The sequence below is a fragment of the Colius striatus genome, chromosome 18, assembly GCF_028858725.1.
Source record: "Colius striatus isolate bColStr4 chromosome 18, bColStr4.1.hap1, whole genome shotgun sequence".
Classification (NCBI taxonomy): domain Eukaryota; kingdom Metazoa; phylum Chordata; class Aves; order Coliiformes; family Coliidae; genus Colius; species Colius striatus.
In genome coordinates this window covers 5,985,312-6,009,600 of record NC_084776.1, presented here as the reverse complement: position 1 = coordinate 6,009,600, position 24,289 = coordinate 5,985,312, and the positions used below count along the sequence as shown (strand labels likewise).

General features: G+C 40.7%; 2 protein-coding genes across 8 annotated transcripts in view; one reads left to right on the top strand and one right to left on the bottom strand.

Moving 5' to 3' along the window:
* MBTD1 (mbt domain containing 1) overlaps positions 1-11,792 on the bottom strand; it is a 29,932-nt gene extending 18,140 nt beyond the window's left edge. Inside the window, exons 1-7 of one of the 7 annotated variants that reach the window (XM_062010610.1) lie at positions 11,329-11,792; positions 9,691-9,738; positions 9,173-9,361; positions 3,621-3,822; positions 2,356-2,495; positions 1,417-1,531; positions 1,238-1,323 (exon numbers count right to left, since the gene is read on the bottom strand). In XM_062010610.1, coding sequence (XP_061866594.1) covers positions 1,238-1,323; positions 1,417-1,531; positions 2,356-2,495; positions 3,621-3,774 — 495 coding nt within the window. In that variant the 5' untranslated portion in view covers positions 3,775-3,822; positions 9,173-9,361; positions 9,691-9,738; positions 11,329-11,792. The remainder of the gene's footprint in view (positions 1-1,237; positions 1,324-1,416; positions 1,532-2,355; positions 2,496-3,620; positions 3,823-9,172; positions 9,362-9,690; positions 9,739-11,328) is intronic. The other 6 variants (XM_062010609.1, XM_062010603.1, XM_062010604.1 and 3 more) reach the window with 6 other exon arrangements.
* Positions 11,793-12,038: 246 nt separating this feature from the next.
* Positions 12,039-21,947, top strand: UTP18 (UTP18 small subunit processome component). The gene is made up of 14 exons (XM_010201106.2): positions 12,039-12,380; positions 12,599-12,726; positions 12,825-12,920; positions 13,547-13,626; positions 14,732-14,817; positions 15,455-15,580; positions 16,442-16,616; positions 16,953-17,053; positions 17,853-17,943; positions 18,241-18,364; positions 19,247-19,421; positions 20,059-20,201; positions 21,080-21,137; positions 21,805-21,947. Exons 1-13 carry the CDS (start codon positions 12,072-12,074, stop codon positions 21,102-21,104), a joined length of 1,659 nt encoding a protein of 552 aa, XP_010199408.2. The 5' UTR covers positions 12,039-12,071; the 3' UTR covers positions 21,105-21,137; positions 21,805-21,947.
* Positions 21,948-24,289: the final 2,342 nt, after the last annotated feature.

Below are 24,289 nucleotides of genomic sequence, written 5' to 3'. Positions count from 1 at the left end.
CTTATAAGTGGCCTAACTATTGTAGCTGTTTCCTAATTAAGGATGCCATACATCATGAAGCATTTGTTGTTATAAGAGTCCACATTATCAAACAATACCTTTTGATATCTATTTATGAAATTACTTATTATAGCATGTTCATAACTGTGAAAGCAAAGTAAAAACATGCTTACTTAAGCATGCAGAACTCGATACAAATTCATGAAGGTACAGTAATGCAAGGCTCTGTTCTAGGCAACAGTTAAGGCCTATGAGTATAAAGGGTGCTATTCAGAAAGTGCCAACTGCCAAAAGCCCTCAACTCCTACTGATTTATGAGTTGACAGGGCTCAGCATGAATTCCAGAACTGGACAGAAAACATGTCTCTCCTCTCCCTTACCAAGAGCTTCCACAAATCAAAATGTTTGTTTTGATTGCAATTTTTAATGAAATAATTTAGAGCAAAAGAAAACTTCTGTAAGAAGACTGGACATTTCAACTTCACAAACAAAGATCATCTGCTGAGGAAACACTTTCCATCAGAAAGTTTTTACTGAAGAGACAGTACTGACAATATTTTAAACAAGATCTAATGACTGAAATTAACAAACACATTAAGAGACAGATGCTGCTAACTATTTTTCTCATCCCTTAATTTCATTCTGTAATGACTGACAACTTTTTTAAGTTTTATAGCTCTAATACAAAGGAAACCAACCTCTTGAAGTTCAGATTTACAGAAAGCCTTCATCTCCCTCTGCTTATACACTAGCTGTCAGCAAGAATGACAGGGAAAATCTGACTAAAAGTCTAAGAAAAATATCCCAAATCCAGGTATGTAACCAAAAGATGGAATCACCATAATGGAGCAAGTCTGACTCAATCTAAAATGCCTTTTTAATTTTTTTCTAATATTGCATGGCCTGGTTGATGTTCTGTAGTGCATTCAATGATTTCACACACTGAATGTGAGAAAAACAACTTCACAAGTGTTTAAGAGTTCTTTTACTTTATTTGTTTATGAGAACATGTATGAGAGTAAGTGATAGTGTTCAGAATGCATTTAAAGGACAGATAAAACTAAACATACCTATTAAAAAGGACTCATACTAACACAGTTTGCAATACAGCTGTCATAGTCTTAGGCCATGAAACATATTTCTGCAAGAATGTTTGGCAAAAATGAATTCAAGAATTAACATGAACTCTCTCTCATGCACACACATTAAAGTACAGCACATATTGAAAAATACTTACGTGTTTAAAACAGGTAACAGGAGCTGCTGTAAAGCTATTGCTATTGATGTAGTTACCCCAGCTGAAACCTTCCACAGGGACAGCTGCTAAAAGAAAGTGATTTTATTTAGGAAGCTGCTAATGAGGCACAAATCTTGCATTACCAAGACTTTCTTTCAGTTCTGTTTAGATGCCATTACCTGCTTTAGTCTTTGCCTGATTTTGTAAAGTTGCTTGGTACTGAGCATATGCTGCTAATTTAGCCACTAAAGGCTGTTTTTGTAGAACTTTAGCCTTCTTTGTTGGAGGTTTACCCTAAAATAAAAAAAGCTAAGTAAATAAAGCCTTTCCAAACACTCATCAGGCAATTTCCATAGACTCTAGCACCTCTCTGGTACATTTAACTAAATTTAGAACACATAATGGAAGTTGACAAAACTACATGTAATATTAAATAAATTTAAAAACCAGTAGCCATGTCCAAAAGATGACTTTTGTACTAGTATTCCAACTTGAACAGCATTATAGATGAATTGTTGTTTACCTGAAAAAAAGACATCTTTTAAAAGTGGGTCAAAAAGAACAACTTTTAAGCTAATTTCTATCAATGCAGCTTCTTGGCATTTGTTGCAATGAATTTGAGATAGGATGTAATAATTTTTCTAGACATTTCTATCTCTTATCTTGAATATTACAAACATATCTTAATGATTTTAAAGTAATATTTCAAGTGAATAGACCAAAACCCATTTTGCAAATCTAATACAGTTAAGAAAACTCTCAAAATCTAAACATAACAACTCTAAATGGACTTTCATGCTCTTTAAAATCAGAGGGTATCTTGGGTATGAGATGCATGGAATTTCAAGTCACTATCTATGTAGATTAAAGATTTTTGTTCAACTTTTTCTTGCAGAAAGGCCACTGCAGTAGAATTTAAATTAGGAGTCAGTATTCCCTGTGGTTTGTGCTGCTGAGCAAAGTATTTTGTTCATTACCGATACAGTTATGAGTTTTGGTTTACAAAACCACTTACGTGAATATTTTGATGTGTTAAGAAACTTGACTTAGCTTAAAATGTCATGCAAGTTTTACAAACACAGACTATAAAAAGTAGATAAAGAAAATGGTGTCTGTACCGCTACCTGAAGCCTGGCCAGAATGCTGGCCTTCTTGGAGTTTGACGAATAGCTTCTAGAGCATGACACGCTGCAGAAGCGTTTTGTTTTAGAGTAAAAAGCATCACGGACACCAACCATTCCACACATCTCGCATGTAGCTACAAAGAGGAGAAAAAGCAAAGTGTTAAGAGTGTAATGAAGATTGCAGTAAAAATTCAGAACAAAGACAACACAAAGAAGGTCCTGTAGGTGGCACCACCAAACAGTCCTTAGGGTTTGTCTCTGAAGAGACCAGCACAGAAAAATAAAGCCAAAAAGACCATCACAAAGGGCAGTGAAACACCAAGAACCTCAAGTTCACTGGTGAAAGGATGCCTCCTTTCTGTCCCCTATTCATCTGACCACTAGTAGAAGTGAATGACCCAGTTTAACCAGCTAAAGCCAATTTCTGTGTTTTCATGGTTCTCAAGGAATCATCTGCTTTGAATCTGGGCCTGCCAATCTTTATTTCCTATTTAATACTTCCTATCTAAACTAAAACCAGATCTCTTTTTTGAATCATAAATTAGTATACTGAAGTACCACAGCCAATCAATATTCTCTTTTAGCTGGAATCATATGTTTCACAGGCTGACAGTACCACCCACTGACTTGGTTCCATGATGAGTAAGTTTGTGACCAACCTATAACAATGAGAATATAAATATTCTGTCCAGAGAGCACTCTATCAATCACTAATGATTTTGGCTAAAATATTTTTTTTTCTGATGATAAAAACAATCTTCCCTTTACAACATTTTTTCCAGTACTCTCTAGCTCACAGCTAGTAGGTAACAGACTTTATACAGTAACACTAATGAAGTTTTACTAGTGTAAGGAGAAATCCATTTGAATACATTGTATATAAACAAGGTAGAGAGCACATATGTACAATCATAAAGAAAACACATGGATATTTTACTCAAAGCTCAAAGAACAAAAACAATGTACATGAGAACACATACATGCATCTGCAAATAGACACAATACATAGTTGATGGGAACACAGGAGTTCCTATACTATTTCTCTTCTGACAGCAGGAATCAAAAACCATCTTCTTCCCATTTATCAAAAAACGAAAAAACTTCCCCTTCCCAAAACAAACCAACCCCAATTCTTCAGCTCATTTAGTCCCTTTTCAGTCTGGACCAAGGTTTGAAATTGGACCTTCACACATCACAGCACAGGCTAAGAAATATTTAATAAACAACAAAGACTTTGTACTCATGCACCACATACTTACCCATGCCAGACTTGCCATCTGGATAAGTATAGACCTGTCCATTGTTCTTGATAATTGGGAGACTGGATGGCAGAGGAGCAACCTCCTCTTCACTCTCATCTGAACTGGAGCTGCTGCTGGTGTCCTCACTACAACTATCATAACCGTCAAACATCCCGAATGAATCACGTCTTTTCCTTTCTGCTCGTGAAGTATGTTCTGTCTAAAGAGTTAAAAAACACAAACAACAAAACCCCCAAAGAATAGCAGAGCATTCTGAATGCAAATTTTTTGAAGTCATGTTTAAAAAGTTTCAAAGGTCAAAGTCAGTCTTCAAATGCCGATGTACTAGCAAACTGCTCTATCAGCATAGAGATACTAGCCATACATTGCCAATTAAATTAGTATTATATAGCCAAAACTTGTCAATTTTTGGTCTTGTGATAGGCTTTTTCTATCTCACAATCCACTGAGAATACACAGTAGCAGTCCATACATTTTCTTTTTCTTGGTATCTTCAGAGTTCATTAAACCTGATGTGCTGAATATGACAGCTATACAGATCTTGTATGCAAATGAGCACATTCCAGATGGCTGAAGCCAATTGCACTAAAATTCATTCATTTGAGAAAGCTGGGCAGAGAAAAGACAGTTCAACCAAGAGGGCACTATTCCCCAGGCACAGAAACAGGAGCCTATCTCTGCCCTTGCTAAGCTTGTGGGGTTATCAATAAATCACTCAGCTTCCTATGATTCAGCTTCTCACGTGTGAAACAGGAACACCTCTCTACCTCACAGGGACCTTCTGAGGATTAATACATTAACAATTATGAAGAGCTGAGTTACTATGGCAATAGGGTCTGTATAAATGCTAAAAGATAGAAAGGTGACTAATTTGCCACTGTCATATACAAAAACTTGTTACATAATAGTTTTCCGATAACCAAAAAATCTGAGGTCAAATAAAAACAAGAGTTATGAGGAATGCATTGCTGGAAATTGCTGGACTGCTAAGACATAAAGAAGTACAAGCAATAGATTAACTGGTTGTGGTTTTTTTTTCCTGATGCAACATATGCATTTTAATACAGTGACAATTTTCATTTTCATTAATAAGATTACACAGCTCTACTGAAGCAAGGCTACTGCTAGGTGAGCTGCCCTCATTAATCTAAAAAAAATTAATTTAAAGGATTTCCATTATCTTTAGCAGTATCTACTAAGTTTAAAAAGAAATAACAGATAAAGAGAAGACAAAGAAAAATTCTATAGTGGAAGTACAAGTCAGGAGAGTGAAGTAAAGTCAAGAAAAGAGAAAAACACAAAGTATCCTCCTTTACTTCCTCTTCCAAGAGCTGTTTTTATTTAAAAGCCACTGTACACAGAAAAAAATAACATGCAATAGGACTTTTGCCTCTTAAAATGCATTTAGATTCATAGCTTTAAGATTTCATCACAGTAATTCCCTAAATCCCTTTCCTAGAGAGTATATGCCTGAACATCTTTATTGTTGGATCTCATCCGAGCCTTTTTCTGCCATGTTATCCCTTTATTATAATATTCTCTATTCTCCTTTGCAATTGGACTAAATCCTATTATGGAAGGATTTCTTTATAGTTAAAAGGGAAAACTGATTTCCATGCTGACCCAATCCTAGCATCTCATTAAAAAAAAAACCCTCAAACCAAACAAAAACCAGTAAGCACTAAAGGTTATGCAATAAGGCAAACAATTTTAACACATATAAAGCAGCTCTGAAACCAAACAAAAAGTTAATTATGCTCATATTCCTCAGCCAACAATTCAAAATCACATTAAAAGCAATCAGAACTTAGGATAGGGCATAACTTGACAATTCCTTGAAGGAACTGACATCTTCCTGATGTAACTAGGGTAACAACTGCAATTTTTAGAAGAAAGATTGAGCCATGGCAGAATGAAACCTTGTCCCTATCTGCACTGGTAACAAGTCTTATCTGTCTACTATTACTGATGCTACTGGACAAGAAAATGCAAGATCAGTTATTTGTTTGTGTGTGCACATGTGTGTAGATTAAGTCAGAAGTTGAGCACAGCGTTGCCATGGATACAGTGTGCTGCGAACAGTGCCAATAATTTACAGATCAGAACGTGAAGACTAGTCATCTTTCTCAAGATTTCATGAGCTCCTTAATATCTCATAATATATAACTTTCCTTGACCATAGTCTCTGCTAAGAAATAAAATGCAATACTATATTAACTATTCCCAGCAGTAATACCAGAACACCACAATGAGTTTTATGGATAGATATTAGTGGTGTATCCTGGGGGCAGGATCTCCTTCATTCACTCATCCTCCATAAATCAGGTCGTCTGATTGCCCTAAGAGATTAAGGCCTCACCCCACATAAAGGAAGACTTCAACCCTTTAGTGGATGCTGCAGTATAAAATAGTCTTGGGACATCCCTTTTCCATTCCAGACTGGAGAACTCTGGACCCAAGTGGCAGCTCCTTTTTGCCCAGTATTTTGCTGGCAGAGGTCTGAAATGCTGCAGTAGCTCAGAAGGAAGAGAAATGCAGCCCGTTCCCAGTCCCTCCAACTCACAATGAGCAAGAGAAACTCTACAGCCAGCGCTGCTTGTACTGCAAGGGAAGGTGAAGCAAGCAATGGAAAGCTGGTGATGTGATGAAGGACCAGCAGCACAGGAGGGAAGATGGGCTGCTCTAGGCAAGCTGAAGCATGGTGCAAGATTACAATCATACCACACCAGCACAGTTGGCTCTTTTTGTTCCTCCTTTTGAATACCATATGTTTAAAACCTCAACACTAATGCCAAGCCCTCTTTGCCAAAATACCCATAGATGAGAAAGAAAATGTTTTCACTTTCTATATGGAAACTTGGGTCCTCTACTAAGAAAATCCTTCTTCAGCATTAGAGAAGCTCCTAAGAAGCAATCAAGTTGGTCAAGTTTAACTGCATTGTCAAAAGAGAGCTCATACATTGCCTTTCCACTTGCTTTCTATTTGGCCAAATTGTCCCAGTTGAAGTTATGAATGATTAAAAATATCAGCTTTGTTTACTTTTAAAAAAACTACAGTAATTTTGGTAAAACATTTTAATCCAAGCTTTTGCCAGAAAATGATCACGTTTGCCAGCTAAATTATGTATGACATTCTTAATGTTAATTCATAATTATTATCTGGATTATAATTCTGGGGTAACCACTCAAAATATGTTTTGTGAGACTTGGAAAAGTTTGCTTTTGCAAGGAAAAAAACACGAAGTACTCTGTGTGCAGAAGCAAATGGAAGTTAGGGAAGATGATATGCAAATACTTACACTGGAATTTTGCTAGAGCAGATCAAACAGATGAAAACATTTCTATTTTGATAATAAACACCACTAAACCACACTGAAACACTGCATTTGCAGAAAAAAGCAAACAACAAATGGCATCTCTGACAACCCTTCCTGCAGAACTCAGGTGGAACTTGCAAAAGAACAGAATCTCTAATAACCAAAACAGAAAAAAAGCCTGGGGTACAACTTTGAACTCACAAGACCAAAACAAGCATCCTTACAAAAGGGATAATGTATGCATCAAACAGAACCATAACCAAGATAAAGCTTTGGTAACAGCAGCAGCCTGCAATGCCCGCTGAGCTCTTGCAAGCAATGTGCTGTATCAGCTGACTAGCAGTATCTTTTCCATCTGACAAAGAAGGGTCTAAGCATGGTAGCTACAGGACCACTACAAGTGTAAGCCTCAGAAAGAACAACTTCTTTGCACGGTGTTCCCACTGAATTTTGATAGACTGTCCATGAGAAGGAAGTCCTTCACTCAACAAAAGCTACCAGAGGACCAAAAGTAGTGGTAATTTAATCAAATGATTAAGCCACAGTGAGATCAATCCATGTTTCACAATACAGGCATACAAGAAAAAAAAGCTTCCTACTCCTAGAATCTGGATTTAGCACTAAAAACCATGCTAAGAAGGCTGTCTGTTCCTCAAAACTAAAATCAGATCAGTGCTCTTCACCATTTAGCAGGTAAGGGAATAGGTTAATACCAAAAGAGCAGTAGCTTAAGTAACTCACCACTAGGAGAGAGTCTACTAGTATATTAAGCAGAAGCAACACAAACAAAAGAACAAGACAAACTTTCAAGCATATTGGCTAAGACTTATTTTCCTAATGAGATTACTGGTTCCTCAACAGGGAAGATTTTTAGACAGAGCAATACAAAATCTAGCGTGAGCAGGACTTGCAAAGAAGCCTCTGCCATTATTTGCTTGGGGGGTTTTCTTGCATACTTTTCTTTATTGAAGGGATGGGTGGAGAAAGGAACTCTTAAGAACTGCTTTCTTATTCTGCCCAACTTCCCATTTTCCTGTTCTTCCTCTCCTCCCTGTGAATACTTGGCAACAATGTATTTTTAAGAAATACTCTTAATTAACCATTACACAAGGCAAGTGGTATGATAATAGAATATAGTTAAGGAAACTGGTTTCCCTAAAAGCAGAAAAGAACTCAAAACAAATATGAAAAATAGATTCTCACTCTCTTAACATACAATCTTAAATATATACACAGTTGAATTTGGTCAGCACATATTCTTTAAGCATAATGACTACTCTTTCAGCATAACAAATTGGTCATGAAGAATCAACAATGCACAGCCAAAACAAAACCAAACCATTTAATGTTAAATAAAGACATCAAATACTTACTTGGGAAACTGTTTTAGAGTCTTGATGAAACCTATGCTCAAGTATTGGCAAAAATGATGAGAAAGTGTTTTGAAAGTGAAAACTTGCTACAAAAATATCCTGCTATTAAGCAAGACTTCTTGCCTCCAAGGAAGCACATCCTGGCTGAAGGAGGATGATCCAAACAGTCACAGAAAGGTTTCAAACCACTCCAAATGGTTGTTGTTACTACTGAATCAATTTGTTGATTGATTTCAGAAAGATATCAATTTAGAGCTTTAAGTATAAGAGCTGTAGCTTAACAAAGGCCTTCTAGCACCTATACAGAGAGATATCACACTCTATAATCAGATCTGACCCCCAGAAACATGACAGAAGTATGGACAGATGGTATTTCAGACCAAGGTCAACAATGAGGTCAACACAACCTTCAAGCCAAGGGTCTGTGATAAGACACATTTACTTTTATCACACATCCTTAACAGATCATGTGTTTCCCAAAGTGTACTTCCAAATTGATATTAGATTTGATGCACTGCTTTTGTTTTCAGAAGTTCGTGAATGTTTTACACTACAAGCTTAGTTTTAGCTCTAAATGTTAGCATTAAGGAAACAAGACAACAGAACTAATTTATTATAACTCTTCTGAACGTAAGTTGGCCAAAATAATTTGTTGTAATAATAGCTTGCCCCCTGTGGAACTGAAGTCTAATTGTGTCTCATAGCATGACAAAAATATTCAAACATGGAACCAATTTAAAGAAAATATACTTGCAGCTTTCATTAAAAACAAACAAACAAAAAACCCCAAAGCTAAACATCCTGGGATTCCTGGAAATCAGAACCAACCAAACTTACTTTTTTTATATAAGAAACTCACCTCTATCTGGAAATGTGCCTTCCACTCTTATTATAAGTTAAATCTCTGCTGGAAAATTACAGAAATGTTTTTTCCTGTCTCTTCATTTGCTATGTGTGACAGCATTTTGTCTGAAGCCAGTTTCTGCTGTTTGCCAATGGTTTTGTCCATAGCCTCTTCCCCAGGGGGTTTCACACAAGAGGGGAGACTCTTTCATAAAAAAATATATCAAATTAGCAGGCAATTTTGGAGGGGGAGGGGTGTGATGATTAATATGTGAAATATCTGAGTTCTGAGAAAACTGAAAATCTGTTACAAACTCCATTATGTTTCTACAAAGCCTTTACAGGACTCCCTGGAAGAGGCAAATACTTCACCATTATCATTTAAAAAAATAAAAAGGCAATTTAAACCTGAAAGAAAACCAAACCCAAAGCAACATCAACCCAAAAACAAAGTCTTCAACACTTGAATTCATTCTGTGTGCTCAGAGCTAGATTCAGCAAAATATCACACATGACCAGGGCGCACTGACTTACCTGATGAATCAAGGCATGCAGTAGTAGTTTGCAGAAGGTACCAAAAGCCTTGCAAAATTAAATCAAATTTTAGAAAGTAAGAGAAATGAAAGCCAATAAGAAGGAACTTTTGTACATGTGATCATTCCTGCCACACTCACTTAGCTCTTTAGGGAGCAACAATGAAGAGAATTCTTACTTCCTTATAATTCTTGTGCACATGCACAGCCAACTCTTGTAAACATCTCACCTATTCTTGGGGTATAAACACTAACTTCCACATAGAAGAGTATACACCTCTGCTACCTTTCCCTCTAGCTTACACTAGGCACTTCCTCAAAGTGATCTCTAAGCAGAAGAAACAATAAGTAAAAGCTATTAACCTATCTAGGTTGATTGCTTTTTTAAAGGAGTATATTGTTTTAGTTGCCATTTAAAGTAAGAGATTAGACTCTCATAATCTCTTTACTCCCTTCCTTACAAGTTGAAACCAGACTGTTATAAACAAATAGGTAAATACAGGTTCTCCACACTGCAAAATAATTTTCATTTAAAATACAGAAGACTGCTCTGCAGCTTTCAGCTTCAGATGTGAAAAACTCATAAGAGCTACTACCCACAACTTCAGTTATTTTAAATAAATTACTTTTTCCCACACAGCAGTTTCCACCACAATCAGCATATGCTTTGTAGCAGGTTTTTAAAAATTTATTTATTAAAGCCACACTAGACAGAAATTGCTACACTTTAAAACATTTCCAGCAAAAACCTGAAAGTGAAACTGGTTTCACTAGTTTACTGCTCCTCACTTGAAGAATAAAGTCACAATATAAACAGTCATAAAAATTACATAGAGGGAAGAATTGGATGCAAAGAAACTCAAGCTTTTGAAGTGCTAACATTAAAGAATCCAGTAATCAAAATGAGCACGGCTGGAAATCTAAACCTTAAAGGCTAGAGCTACAAGAGGAAGTTGCTGAAACCCCAGCAGTTAAAGTGGACCACTGAGAGAAGCATAGCGAGTACGCCCGAGTCAGTATCAGATCATCCGAAACTCTTCACTGCCGACCCTGACTGCCGGCAGGAAAGAGAAAGGGAGAAAGGAAAAAAAGCCCAGCCCAGCACTGCACAGCCAAGGGGAGCACAACAAAGGGGGCCCCGCCACCGCCTCCACGTGCCCGCAGCCCCCTGGGGGTGACAGGCTCCGCAGCGCTGCCGGCACCCGCCCCCGGGCCCCAGCTTCGCGGGACGGCTCGGCTCGGCTCAACGGGGCTGCCCAGAAGAAACTTTTCGCAACAGAGCTCCTGCAGAAATCCGCCCCGAAACCGGCCCCGCTCCGCAGCCCGCAGGGGGCCGGCACGGCCGAGCCCCCCGCCTCCGAGCACACTCCCCCTTCCCCTCGTCCCCCAGAAAGCCACTGAGTGCCGAGGCTGCTCCCCTCCCTCATGGATGCGGCTGCCGGCCTCCCCCAGTACGGGCACCGAGGGGGCCGCTCAGCCCCCCAACCTCACCGCCTGTTCCCACATCCCCTCGGGCTGCCACTCGCTCCCTGCCACAGGTCCCCTCCGCCTCTCTCCTCAGGCGCCGGGGTGCAGCTGGTCCCAGCAGCGGGGCAGCCCCCGCCGCGGCTGCCGCCTCCTCCGAGCTGTTGGTACTCACCAGGTCCTTTGTGTTTTCCATCAGGCCCTCATGGGCAGGAGACGCCCGCTGCCTCTGCCCCCTCCCCTCGGCTCGGCCCCCTCCGCCTGCCACCTCCCCCTGCGAGGGGCCGGGCCCGGCGGGGCAGGAGGCGGCCTGGAAAGTTCAGCCTCTCACTCAGCCGGAGAAAGAAACCCAACTCCCTGCGCCGGAATATCAACAACATTAACATACGGCCCGTGCGCAGGCGCGGCGCCCGGCCCACTGCGCGCCCTCATTGGACTCCCAGCTGTTTGGGGCTTCCTCGCTCGCCGTACCCCCTCTGGGGGAAACCATTCGGAAACGGGGGAGCTCATCTCCAGGGCAGAAGCTGAGGAGTGAAAGCAGCCCCGCTGCGGCTTGTTTTGCTTTCAGAGGAATAGTGGCAGGCACAGTGCAGCTTCTGGGCGGCCAGAGAAGGACGCTTGTTGTCCCACGGGGAGAGGGAACCCCCTCTGGGCAGAGCAATGGAGTGGCCCAGCCGTGGGTCGCGTCACGTGGAGCGCGGGGTGGGAGGGGGAGGGGAGGGCAAAGGAAGGCAAAGAAAGGCGGTCACGTGACAGCGACTTGAGGACGGAGAAATGACCCTGTCACGTGGGCAGCGGCGTGAGCCTATCACGTTCAGGGGCGGGGCGAGAAGGGTGATATCAGCGGGGGTCACGTGGGTAGCGGGCACACGTTTTGGTTCCGGTTCCGGTGTGCAGGCGGCGGCCCTGCGAGCAGCGATGCAGGCAGCGGCGGGAGCTCCGCGGCCGGGCCTGGCGGCCGGGAAGGGCGACAGGAGGAGGAAGAAGAAAAAAGTGATGAAGAAAACAAAGAAAACAGCTAAGTCTCTCCGGCCGCCCGCGAAGGCGGCGGCAACTGAGCGGGCGGCCGCTGAGCAGGCGGCGGAGGAGGCGGCCCGCCGCAGGCGGCACCTGCAGGCGCTTTCCCGAACGACGGAGGCCGAGCAGGAGCTGGAGGAGCTGCTGTTCGGCGACAGCCTCAACGTGGAGGAAGATGAGCTGCTGCAGCGCCTCGTCGTCCCTCAGCGGGTAGGGCTTGGGGACCCGGCGGGCAGCCCCGGTCCCACGACCCGTTCCTGAGGGGTTGCCGGCCGAGGGCAGCACGGGGAGGCGGCGATTTCTGCGGCCCCGAGCAGGGCCGACGTTTGCTTTGGCTCTTTGCCTCTCCCCCTTTTCTGCCACTGTGTCTGTCATCTCCCTGCATCCATCCGTGCTTGGGCTAAAATGGCCTGTTTGGTTGGTTTCAGCTTAGTGCTACGGAGAGGAAAAGTGTCCAGAAAGAGTCAAGTGATTCGGAAGTAGAAAATGAAGCAAAAGGTAAATTATTGTCTAAAAAGCCAGCCTGGGTGGATGAAGATGATGAAGCTGAAGAACAGTAAGTTTAAGTTTGCAAGCAGGAGTTATGTGTTACACTTAAAGGTTACTGTGACTTCATTGTGAATGATCATGTTTTTTGTGGTTTCTTTCCTCTAGGGTTGATATGACCCATAGGTATAGGAAAGATTTTATGAAAAGTGATGCTGAGAAGACACTTACTAAGAAAAAGCTGAAAAGAAGACTTGAAGAGCAGTGAGTTACATTTATGTTTTTGTAGCTAACTTTATTAAAGATGAGCTGTGATGCATTTAGCTGACCTACAAAGTCACTTTCCTCTTTACTCACTCTGGCCTGTTTAAAGCTTGTAGTTCTTACCATACTTGCAGTGGTTTTAAATCCAAATTGGTACTAAGACTAGTAAATAAAATGTGCATTAGCATTATCTAGACCACTTTGTTTAATACTTGTTTTAGTAGAGATGAACAAACTAATTTGTTTTCTAGGGAGTTATACCAGAAAATTTGGGATAGTGGAAGATGCTGACTTAGTATGGTACATAGGAATCAGCTGAAGTGTGAATATAGTAATCAAAACAGAACTTTTAAGATGTTTGAGTTGCCTTGGCATTACCCTGTATCACTCCAAAGAACAGTGCTGTAGTGTTTTGTATCAATTTTGCTTTAGTTTCCCATTGAAGGAGTCAGTAAAACACAGAAAGCTGAGTGCAATTTAAATAACTTGCATAGTGTTGTAAGTACAAGTGATCTTACAAAGTTGTGTCTGTATGTGCTGTAAGTGTTAAACACACAGGAGGAAATTACTTTCTCAAAAAATTGTCTTTTTTTCCTTCTCTTTCCACCTCACCCTTTCCTTACTAGATTTCAGCGAGCCATGGGAGGAGTTCCTGCCTGGGCTGATTTAGAAAACAGGAAGAAATCCAAAAGGACTTCAAGTGATAGTAAATGAATCTATTACTGTTCTAAGAAATGTTTCTGTGTTTTCCTATTCAGCTTCCTAGAAAATAATTATTTTTGATGTTTCTCAGTTTCAGTATTGTAATAATATGCTACATAAACCTCTCCCCTTCCCTCTCCCCTTCCCTCTCCCCTTCCCTCTCCCCTTCCCTCTCCCCTTCCCTCTCCCCTTCCCTCTCCCCTTCCCTCTCCCCTTCCCTCTCCCCTTCCCTCTCCCCTTCCCTCTCCCCTTCCCTCTCCCCTTCCCTCTCCCCTTCCCTCTCCCCTTCCCTCTCCCCTTCCCTCTCCCCTTCCCTCTCCCCTTCCCTCTCCCCTTCCCTCTCCCCTTCCCTCTCCCCTTCCCTCTCCCCTTCCCTCTCCCCTTCCCTCTCCCCTTCCCTCTCCCCTTCCCTCTCCCCTTCCCTCTCCCCTTCCCTCTCCCCTTCCCTCTCCCCTTCCCTCTCCCCTTCCCTCTCCCCTTCCCTCTCCCCTTCCCTCTCCCCTTCCCTCTCCCCTTCCCTCTCCCCTTCCCTCTCCCCTTCCCTCTCCCCTTCCCTCTCCCCTTCCCTCTCCCCTTCCCTCTCCCCTTCCCTCTCCCCTTCCCTCTCCCCTTCCCTCTCCCCTTCCCTCTCCCCTTCCCTCTCCCCTTCCCTCTCCCCTTCCCTCTCCCCTTCCCTCTCCCCTTCCCTCTCCCCTTCCCTCTCCCCTTCCCTCTCCCCTTCCCTCTCCCCTTCCCTCTCCCCTTCCCTCTCCCCTTCCCTCTCCCCTTCCCTCTCCCCTTCCCTCTCCCCTTCCCTCTCCCCTTCCCTCTCCCCTTCCCTCTCCCCTTCCCTCTCCCCTTCCCTCTCCCCTTCCCTCTCCCCTTCCCTCTCCCCTTCCCTCTCCCCTTCCCTCTCCCCTTCCCTCTCCCCTTCCCTCTCCCCTTCCCTCTCCCCTTCCCTCTCCCCTTCCCTCTCCCCTTCCCTCTCCCCTTCCCTCTCCCCTTCCCTCTCCCCTTCCCTCTCCCCTTCCCTGCCTCTTTGATGTAGTTTGTTGCTGTAAGAGAATTGTAGCTGTTGCTGTGAGAGCGTTTGTGGAACTGGCCTTTTCAACATAGTTTGTCTTCATGAGGTGACAGTGATGAAGATGATGATCTGCTGTGCAGGACTGGCAATTTCGTAGTGAACTCAGAGTCCCTGCCAAGAGGCATTTTGAAGGTAAAGGCCAGCCTGTCTCTCCACCTCAGTTTGACCCATGTATATCCTTTGACTTAGGTGTTATTTGGGCAGTAAAGTTAGTGATTGTATGAACTCTTTGTGTCTGTAACTAGAAATTCTAAAGAGTAAACACTTGGAGAACACATTTAGGTCATGTTGTGAAAGCATGAAATGATAAATTGAGATATATTGTTGGAAGAAGTTATTTTATATACTCTAAAGTAGCATCTTGTAGTAAGGTTTTAATTTCTGCCTAAGAAAGGTGATATTCTCCCACAGCTTTGAGGGTACTGAACTGGTCTTTGGGAAGCAACAGCTTTAAGTGACTGTTTCTTACGCTGTCTCTACAGTGTACAGGTATTTTGAATGAATCAGAACGCAGCTGGTTTTACATAGACTGTTGGTTTTGCAGGCAGTAGGAAGGCTGACTAGTTCATATCTGCACTGTTGCATTGAAGCAACTTAGCAAGCTTACTCCGTGTATGTTCTACTTAATGTCTGTCTGCCTACAAGTTCATCACAGAGTTTGAGAGCTTACTCTTGTAGGATAAAGAACAATTGAATTGTCTGTTTGTCAACATAAGCAAAAATGGCTGAGGTCTTTCTCTTTTTCTAAACTGCTTGATTTTTACTCCAGATGAGGACCTGCTTGCCTGCTAATCAGGAGCGTTTTGCGGACGGAAAGCTGGCCACTGTGCAGTTTCATCCATCTGCTCAAGTTGTCATGACTGCTGGCCACGATCGATCTGTGTCACTCTTTCAGGTGAAGAATTTCAATCTACACTATGTAAATGGACACTAACACATAATCGTTTTTTTAAGTGTACCTGAGATAGCCTGAAATGCTGGACTTGCCTTTCTCTCTTCCTGTGACGCTGTCATCACAGGGATTGTAATGTCTGTGTTTACAGTGGAACTTGCATGGTTGAAGGTATCTCATTGGAAAAAATATCCATCTGTGATTTGATACCAACCACTTGCAGAATATAGGCAAAGTTAGTTGTATCAGAGTTTTTAGTTGAATATTTGTTCTTAAAAATGTTTGGGTTTAAGACTTGCAGTGATGGGAGCTCCTGAGAATTTGTTTTCTTGTCATGAAAGCCTGTGGTGTGGAGAGCAGTTCACTTCCATTTCAAAGTAATATTGCTGTGAAATCATTTTAGGAGTGGAGAGAGTGTAGTGCATCAGGAAACTGCTTATCCTGGGACACCCTTGCTCTGCTCTTCTGAAAACTGAAGATCATAAGTCTGTAGGAACTTTCAGCAAGACCCATATGAGTGAAATAGTCAAAGATACAAGTTGAATTTGACAGTCCTACTGGCCTGTGGGAAAGAATAATAGGAAGCAAATGCTGTTTAGGAAATCCCAATAGAGATGATTGTTTGAACAAAGCCTAGGAATGATGAGGAAGGGTAAGAGATGTGAAGTATATCCAAGAAGGCTGGGAGTGCCTGACATACAGGGTGAGGAGCCAAGAAACACATTGTAGATTGAGATTGATTTTTCAAACAGTGTACCTCTTCCTATTTAAGTATCTCATGGCTAGTTGATAAGACTTTTACATATAACAGAATTTTGTATGTTCCTTAATATGATAATGTGTTTTTTTTTTTTTTTCTTGCAGGTTGATGGTATAAGGAATCCAAAAATACAGAGCATCTATTTAGAGAGTTTTCCAATTTATAAGGCTTGTTTCAGTGTTGATGGAGAACAAGTTATAGCCACTGGTACTCATCATAAAATGTTCTTTGTGTATGACATGATGAGTGGAAGTATTGTTCCTATACAGAGAGTAAGAGGTATGTTTTATAGTGCTCTAAGTGTCTAGTATAGTTGAAGCTGTCCCAAATAGGGATGGCACATGAATTTACTTTAAAGGGAAGTGCATTGAATTGTTGGAGGTTGTATTTTTGACTTGTCTTCAAGAATCTCTACTGAAGTACTTTTAGTTGGATGCTGGATATTAACTGGGATTTTAGAAATTAATTGTCACACATAAACAAGATTTAGCTATAGCTTTACTGTGAAAGTGTATTACAAAAAACAAAAGCTGGAGTCAAGTCTTATTAAATCTCTGAATGTTGAGGGAAAGGAATAAATTATGCCAATTTTAACTTCTGAATCTCTCTTGAAAGGTGTGGAGGAAAGATTTCTCAGGAACTTTGAAATCTCTCCAGATGGATCACTTATGCTTCTAACTGGAACTTCAGGATACTTTCACCTGTTATCAATGAAGGTAATTTCTCTTTGTGGTTCATGTAGCTTCGATTCTTGGCACCTTTTTCTTTTTGGAATCTGCTTGTTTGTATTTTATCTGAAAAGCAATCTAGCTTTGCCTTGAAACAAAGTTATAGGACATATACTGTAAGAGCCTTCTCAACTAACTGTAGCTTTAGAAAATTATTTTTGGGTGTCAGAGTTTTTTTCTGACTGTGCTGTTCTCTTTGGGACTGGTGGAGTTAAGAGTTTCATGTGTTTTTTAAGCCAGCGTTGGAAAAAGTCAGTGTTGTCTCTGGCTCACGGCACATACACTGTGCTGGCAAAAGGATTGGTTTCAGCATGGAAACAGGCATCTGGGGGTGGAAGAAATACAGGGTTTTTTTTTTTGGGAATAGCTTTAATGCATGCTGGGTTACCATGTGCATGAATCATACCATCTACTGTGATTCATAAGGCATACAGAATTTTGTCAGTGAAGTTTTAAAATGCCATATGATGGCAGCTGGATTTGTTTTAAACTTTTACTAGGAAAAATACTTGTTAAAAAGTTCAGTTCTGTTATATAATGAAGCAGGGGTGTGTTGATTCAGCAAATGGGTGTTTATTGAAGTAGCTGTGGTTGTGCAATAATAAATTGGGGATGGACTCGTGAACATCAGCTTGTACTCTGGTCTGTAGGCACTAGAAATGTTAATACTGTTCTTTTGATATCATTGTAGCTAACTTAACATTTTTGTGGGACAGGGCTATGGAAACAACTTTCCTCCTGACTTTTGGTAGAATAATTGTCATGATTATTATTCTTAATCCTATAGACAAAGGAACTGATTAGCAGTATAAAGGTAAATGGAAGATGTGCTGCATCCGCTTTCACTCCAGACAGCAGTAAAATATATAGCTATTCAAGTAAGTATTCTCTCTAACAGCACTAATCATAATTCCAGCTGAATTGCATGAGGTTTTGTAAATAATTTATTGTTTTATAAACACGATTTAAAAACTTCCTGCCAGTATCTGGCCTAAAAATATAACCAAGTGATCAATCATGAAAGAGTGGATTTAGCTGCGTTAGTATACCTTTAGTTGCTTTTTAGAAAAGGAGATAGTTGTAAATGAACAAATAGCTGAAACTGATTTTAACAAAATAGACTACAATATGATCTGTATATATGGTTTCAATAATCTTCTTTATTGTGTAACTAGAGGAAGGTGAAGTTTTTGTTTGGGATGTGAGAAGCAGAAAGTGTCTACACAAATTTGAAGATGAAGGTTCTTTGGAAGGAAAGTGCATTGCTGTTTCAAAAAACAACCAATATGTGGCATGTGGGTAAGTGGCTTGGATTTGACAGCTTTCTGCCTTCTCATTTTGAAGCTCTTCAGTAAAATTATGGGTGGTTGGTGAGAGTGTGGGAAGATGGAATAAGTTTGGTTTTAATAGGTTTGAATAGATGAATGGTGCCTGTTTTACAGTAATTATTTAATTTATCCTCTGTGTGTCAAACTACCAAAACACACCAGTGTCAACCCTAATGTGTTACTCTTGTCATATGTGAGGTTAACAGTTACTTTGGAAATCTTACTGACTGAAATCACAAATTCTGTAGTACAAATGTCAGTTAAGGATCTTCCTCTTTTCTAGTTCTCTTTCCTATACTCTAATTTGTCTCTTGTAAGATGGCATGCTTGCATTTGAACAGATGCCTTAACTCCAAGCCACAAGCTGGAAAGTGTTACTCCAAGTATATTTACTGAGATGCAACTTCAGCTAGTGTATCAGTTATTTTAAATGAGACTTGCAGATCCTTAAGTATGGTATGCATTTACTTGGCTCACTGTAGAGAAAGGATTTTAAGTGAACTTATTCTACAGGGTATGAAAAGAAATCAAAAAGCTTGAAACTATTTCATAATCTTAAGATACTGAGCTCTGATTACTTTGAATTAATTCTAAAAATTGGACTTATCAAGGCTCTCAACAGTTAAATGTCTCATATATAAATAAAAACCAAACAAGAAACTCCTCTGCTAAATACTGTTACAAACTCCAAAGTAAAATCGAGCTCCAAACAAAATATCATTACAAAGTCCAGTAAATAATTAGAGATTACATTTTTAGTTGAATGGCAGCTATATATAACAAGGGAATATGTATTATAAATGTTACTTGTTATAGACTTTGTTAATTTGTAGGTGTGTGGTTTTTTTCTCAGTTCATCTTCTGGAGTTGTAAATTTATATACAACTGATGTCTGTCTCAAAGAAACCCATCCAAAACCAGTTAAAGCCATAATGAATCTAGTTACATCTGCTACGTGCGTGACCTTCAATCCCACCACGGAAATTTTGGCAGTGGCTTCCCGTGAAACTGATGAAGCTGTCAAATTGGTATGTTCATCTTCTTTAGTATAAGCTTTTTTGTATCTTGATCAAAAATGTTCCTGGTGACACAATAAAACAGATACTCAGCAGATATCTATAGTGCAAAACTTGCTAGACTGAGCAGATCAGGACCTGTACAAGATCATGTACATTTGTAAGGAAATAGCTTTTTTTCTTCGGGGGAGTTGTTCTGAAAATTATAGCCTATGATCTATATTACCTTTTTCCCCCCTTTTTAAAATGCCCTTGTTTCAGTACTGTTAAGTATAACTCAGCAAGGAGTGTGGATTTTCAGCAGCTGTTAACTGTAACAGTCTTACTATGTGCTGTTTTACTTAGTTTATTCAAAATTTTGGCAGCCTTGTCAGAATTATGGCCAACAGTGGAACTGTGGAATTACTCTGAGGCTTTGGAAGCCTGTTTATACGGCTTGGATTGAATTAGTTAGAAATAAATGGGTTGCAATAACTATCTTTGCAGTGTGTTCCCTGCACTTTTGCTCCAGTAGAGCTCAAGTGGTGTACAATAGGAATGTAACTGAACTTTTGAACTTAATGTTGACCTTAAATTTAAAATTTTTACTTTACATTTGAATGTCTTTTTCCTAATTGTTGTAACTAATGACTCCTATTTTTCTCCATAGGTACATATTCCTTCATATACTGTGTTCTCAAACTTCCCAGTGTTCAGAAGAAAACAGATCTATCTTGCTCAATCTATGGACTTTTCTCCCAGAAGTGGCTTTTTCTCTGTAGCAAATAACAAAGGAAAAGCTTTGTTATTTAGGTATGTATGAAGTTCAGTTCGTTAATCCCAGATAAGATGTTTATATTCTGTAAGATGGAGCAGATAACTGGTAAATGGTATGGTTTGACTTTGTGATCTGAGTTTCACCTTGTGACTTGTTCGAGTGTGGAGCTGGCTTTCTCTTCTGGAGAACAAGCTTAGTTTATTTTCTGACTATAAAATATACATTACTGCAGACATCCCTGACAAAACTGCCATTGTCCTTTTCTGAAATAACTAGGATATAAAGAGCCAGATACTGGATTCTCTCCTCATTGAAAAAAATAGTTCAGAAGGTTAAGAGAAGATCTGTGCTTCAGGGTTAACATCCATGTCTTGCATGGGTTTGTTTTCCTTGTAGAGGCAAGGTGAAAAGCGTCTTTGGAGAGAAAGGGAGTGAATACTGGCAGAGGTTGTTCAGGGAGGTTGTGGAGTCTTCATCCTTGGAGCTATTCAAAAGCCATCTGGATGTGGTCTGGGGCAGCTGTCTCTGGGTGGCCTTGCTCTGAGCAACAGGGGTGGGACCAGGTGACCTCCAGAGCTCCCTTCAAACCTCAGCCCTTCTGGGATCCCAGGATTAGTGCTGAGGCTCAGTGAGGTTTGAAGACTTGCTGCACACACTGCATACTTAAGCAAGTCTGTGAAAAATGTGGTTAATCTTGTGATTTGTCCTTTATTTGAACTCCAGCTGCATATTATAGTGGCACTTGAAGTAAATCTAGTGTGTGGATGATTGCATTTTTGCTACATCTGGGTTCCAGATTAGCCGAGTATTCAAGTGACAGTATTGAATGGTTGTTGCTTCTTTGTATTGTTCCCTCAGCATGTTACTGTGAAGTTATGTCTCAAATTATGTGGTTTTTTTGTTCTTTCTTCAGGCTGAAACATTATTCAGATTTTTAAAAGATGATATGAGAGAAAATGGACCAGTAACAGGTAACAGGAGCACTAGAACTCTTGGCAATATTGTCTTGGTGAACCTTATTTTCATTTTGCTACCTCCACCTCTTTGTAGATGGTGACAAGAAGTTCTTAATACTGTGTAATCTGAAATTCTGATGTGGATCACTCAATAGTAAGCTCCATATGATGGGCAAGTGAAGCTTATCTTGTCACTCTCACATTTTCTGATAATACACTTACAGGGAGTTGGTAGTTCAATTAAACTTCTGCTCAGTCCTGTTGACAGCAGTTTTAAAAATCTGGATATATTTAAATCAATCTCATAGGCAATGTTGTTAAAAACAGCTGTAGGCTGGCAGATACTTGGCTTGATCCTATTATGAAGTCATGTAAGTGAGCCCACACGAATCTGCATAATTTCAAGTTTAGATTACATAAATTACTGAAGTTTGAAATGTAGCTCATATGGAGGTATGATTTTAATTTACACTTTAATGTCCTCTTGGTAAACTGGAAAGACCTGTAACCTTGACAGTAATACAGTAGTTCTGTTTGACCTAGAATGTGTTAATGATCGCATGCTGAACTCATTCAGACTGGGAGCAGGTTACATCTTTGCACATTAAGCTTGCATAAAATATTGTGATAGCTAAGTGTTTGGAAGATACTAACAAAATTCTCTGTCCTGGTTTTTCCTCAGGTGTTGTAACCTGCAGATACAAGTACACTGAGGAAATCAAGCAAGTTTTACAAAATTTTATATGGAAGTTCAAAAATACTCCTGTAACAGCTGTTTTTTTACTGTTATTCCATAATAAATGCACCTGATATGTTTCCACACAAGTTGTTTCAACTTTTTCCAGTGTTTTGTGTTAGCAAATAAGGTTGACATTCAAACTAAAGTCTCCAAGAAATGCTTCAATGGCTTTAGTTATGAACATATTCCAATGCTGAAACAGAAAACATCAGTTTTGTTTAAACTGTAACCTCTCCATTCAACTTGAGTTTTCCATCAGCCAAGTTTGTTTGAGGCTGGGTTAGAAACAGCATTTTGTGGACTGGAGGAAAAGTTAACCTGAAATTCTGTTGATGGAGGAGGTGTATTTCAGCCAACTTAATGGGTCCAGCTGTAGCTTAAAGATACCTTAACCAAAAAGTAAGAAACAAGGTCCTCAGTTGTGCTTACAGCATCCTGTGTGTCACAAAACCAACTGTATGTAATGTGGCTTTAATTCTTGAGGAAGACCCCATTCTTATATCTCTTTTTAAAGGCAAAGCATCCTAATTTTTTTACTCAATTGTGATACTGTTAGAGTCTCCTAGCAAGGGCTGCTTTACAGCTGTTGCTTCTGGCTCTGCATCTGATGCCAAATACTTCTCTGATGGCTTTGTTCCAGAAGTGGACGCCTCTTTCTTTTTAAACACGTGAACAAAAAGTTGACTAGGAATCTGTTACCACAAAAACCTGGCTTTTAGGTAAGTTGTGACTAATAGGTCTGTCCAATTCACACGAGGAAGCTTTCTGGGCAATAGCATCAAGAGCAAAGGTACACTAGTAACCAGTAGTGAAACCATTAAACCTTCAGTGAAAGTGGAATTGCAGGAAATGTTCTCTGAGCATGAGAAAAAGCTAATTGTAGAAGCCTGCCAAAAATGTTAAATATATGAGCCTATTGCTAAATTCTTGTCATACTGCCTTAAAAAATAGAATATTGTGCTTTCTGATGTAATGGGTTTTTAAAATAGCTTTGTCAGTGATTCATTCTAAGATGAGAACTCGATTTCACAAATCGGAGGAAAACGCAGGATGTGCTCAGGAGGTGTTAAATTGACTACAGTGTGAACCTCACTGCAGTGCTAAACCCAAACTCGAGCCCTAGTATGGAAGAGAAATGAAATCAGTAGCACGCTTCTGTTACAAACTAATCTAGCTGACTGGGACAGAGATTTTGTTGGAATTTTGGAGATCGCGATGCTGAAAGTGGTTAATGGCGTCACTAGAGGGCAGCACGCGATCACTTATGTGGAGGCTTGATTGCTTCATAGAATGGTAGGGGTTGGAAGGGACCTTTAGAGATCATCTAGTGCAACCCCCCTGGCAAAGCAGGTCCACCTAGGTCAGGTCACACAGGAACGTGTCCAGGTGGGTTTTGAAGACCTGTCCCCAGAAGTTCGCTGTCCCTCTTCAGCTGAGGAGCCCAGAACTGGACACAGGGCTCCTGATGAGGCCTCAGCACGGCAGAGTAGAGGGGGAGGAGAACTTTCCTTGACCTGCAGGCCACATTCTTCTTGATGCCCTCAGGATGCCATTGGCCACCTTGGCCACGAGTGCATGTTGCTGGCTCATGGTTAGTTTATCATCAATCAGAACTCCCAGGTCTCTCTCTGCAGAGCTGCTCTTCAGCAGGTCACCTCCAGCCTGTGCTGGTGCATGAGATTGTTCCTCCCCAGGTGCACTTGTCCTTGTTGAACCACATGAGTTTCCTCCCCACACAACTCTTCTTGTTCCTGAGCAGTTTGTCCTGGGCAGCGCTGCTGATGAGGGAAGCTTTTAGTTGTAGTTATCAATGCAATTAGGCTTTTGGTCATCTCTGTAGTTCACAGGGAGATTTTAGTGTGACTTCATCCACAAAACTGTTAACTCATTTTAAATCAGACTTCCAAAAAGGTAAATTTTAAATATCTAGTCTTTCACTAAATCTCACTGAAGTAGTTGTGAGGTATTTAAATACCACTGAATCCACTTGTCCTGAGACCATGCTGTTCTTTGCACTGTATGTGCTTCTCCACTCTGCCCATTCAGAAAAAAAAATCCAAATCCAGTGATTCAAAGCCATTTAGCAAGTCCCTGGCAGATCTAAAATTAGAACTTGAGAATTAATGAGTTCCTAGACTTCGTTAGTTACCATGAACACAGCATGTTCTGATTTCTTCCTTGTCTGTCCTGATGCCTTCTGGTTGCAAGAGGTCTGGATGGGATGGAGCAGGAGAGTAAATGGGAAAGGTGTTATAAGACCTACTGAGGTCCTGCATACTCTTGTATCGCTGTGATTTCAAATAGTTGCAGGAGGGAAGGAGAGAGTAAACATTTTGCAAATGCTGTGACTCAAGTTGCAAACTATTAAGCTCTGTACTGAGTTATGGGAGCGCTGCAGTAAAGGAATGTTTAAGCTTTGCACTTACCT

Bases quoted from the DNA above. Each gene is read 5' to 3' on its own strand.
- UTP18 (XM_010201106.2), top strand. From the start codon at position 12,072: ATGCAGGCAGCGGCGGGAGCTCCGCGGCCGGGCCTGGCGGCCGGGAAG. The intron at 12,381-12,598 runs GTAGGGCTTGGG...GGTTGGTTTCAG, and splicing joins GCCTCGTCGTCCCTCAGCGG to CTTAGTGCTACGGAGAGGAA. The intron at 12,727-12,824 runs GTAAGTTTAAGT...TCTTTCCTCTAG, and splicing joins GATGATGAAGCTGAAGAACA to GGTTGATATGACCCATAGGT.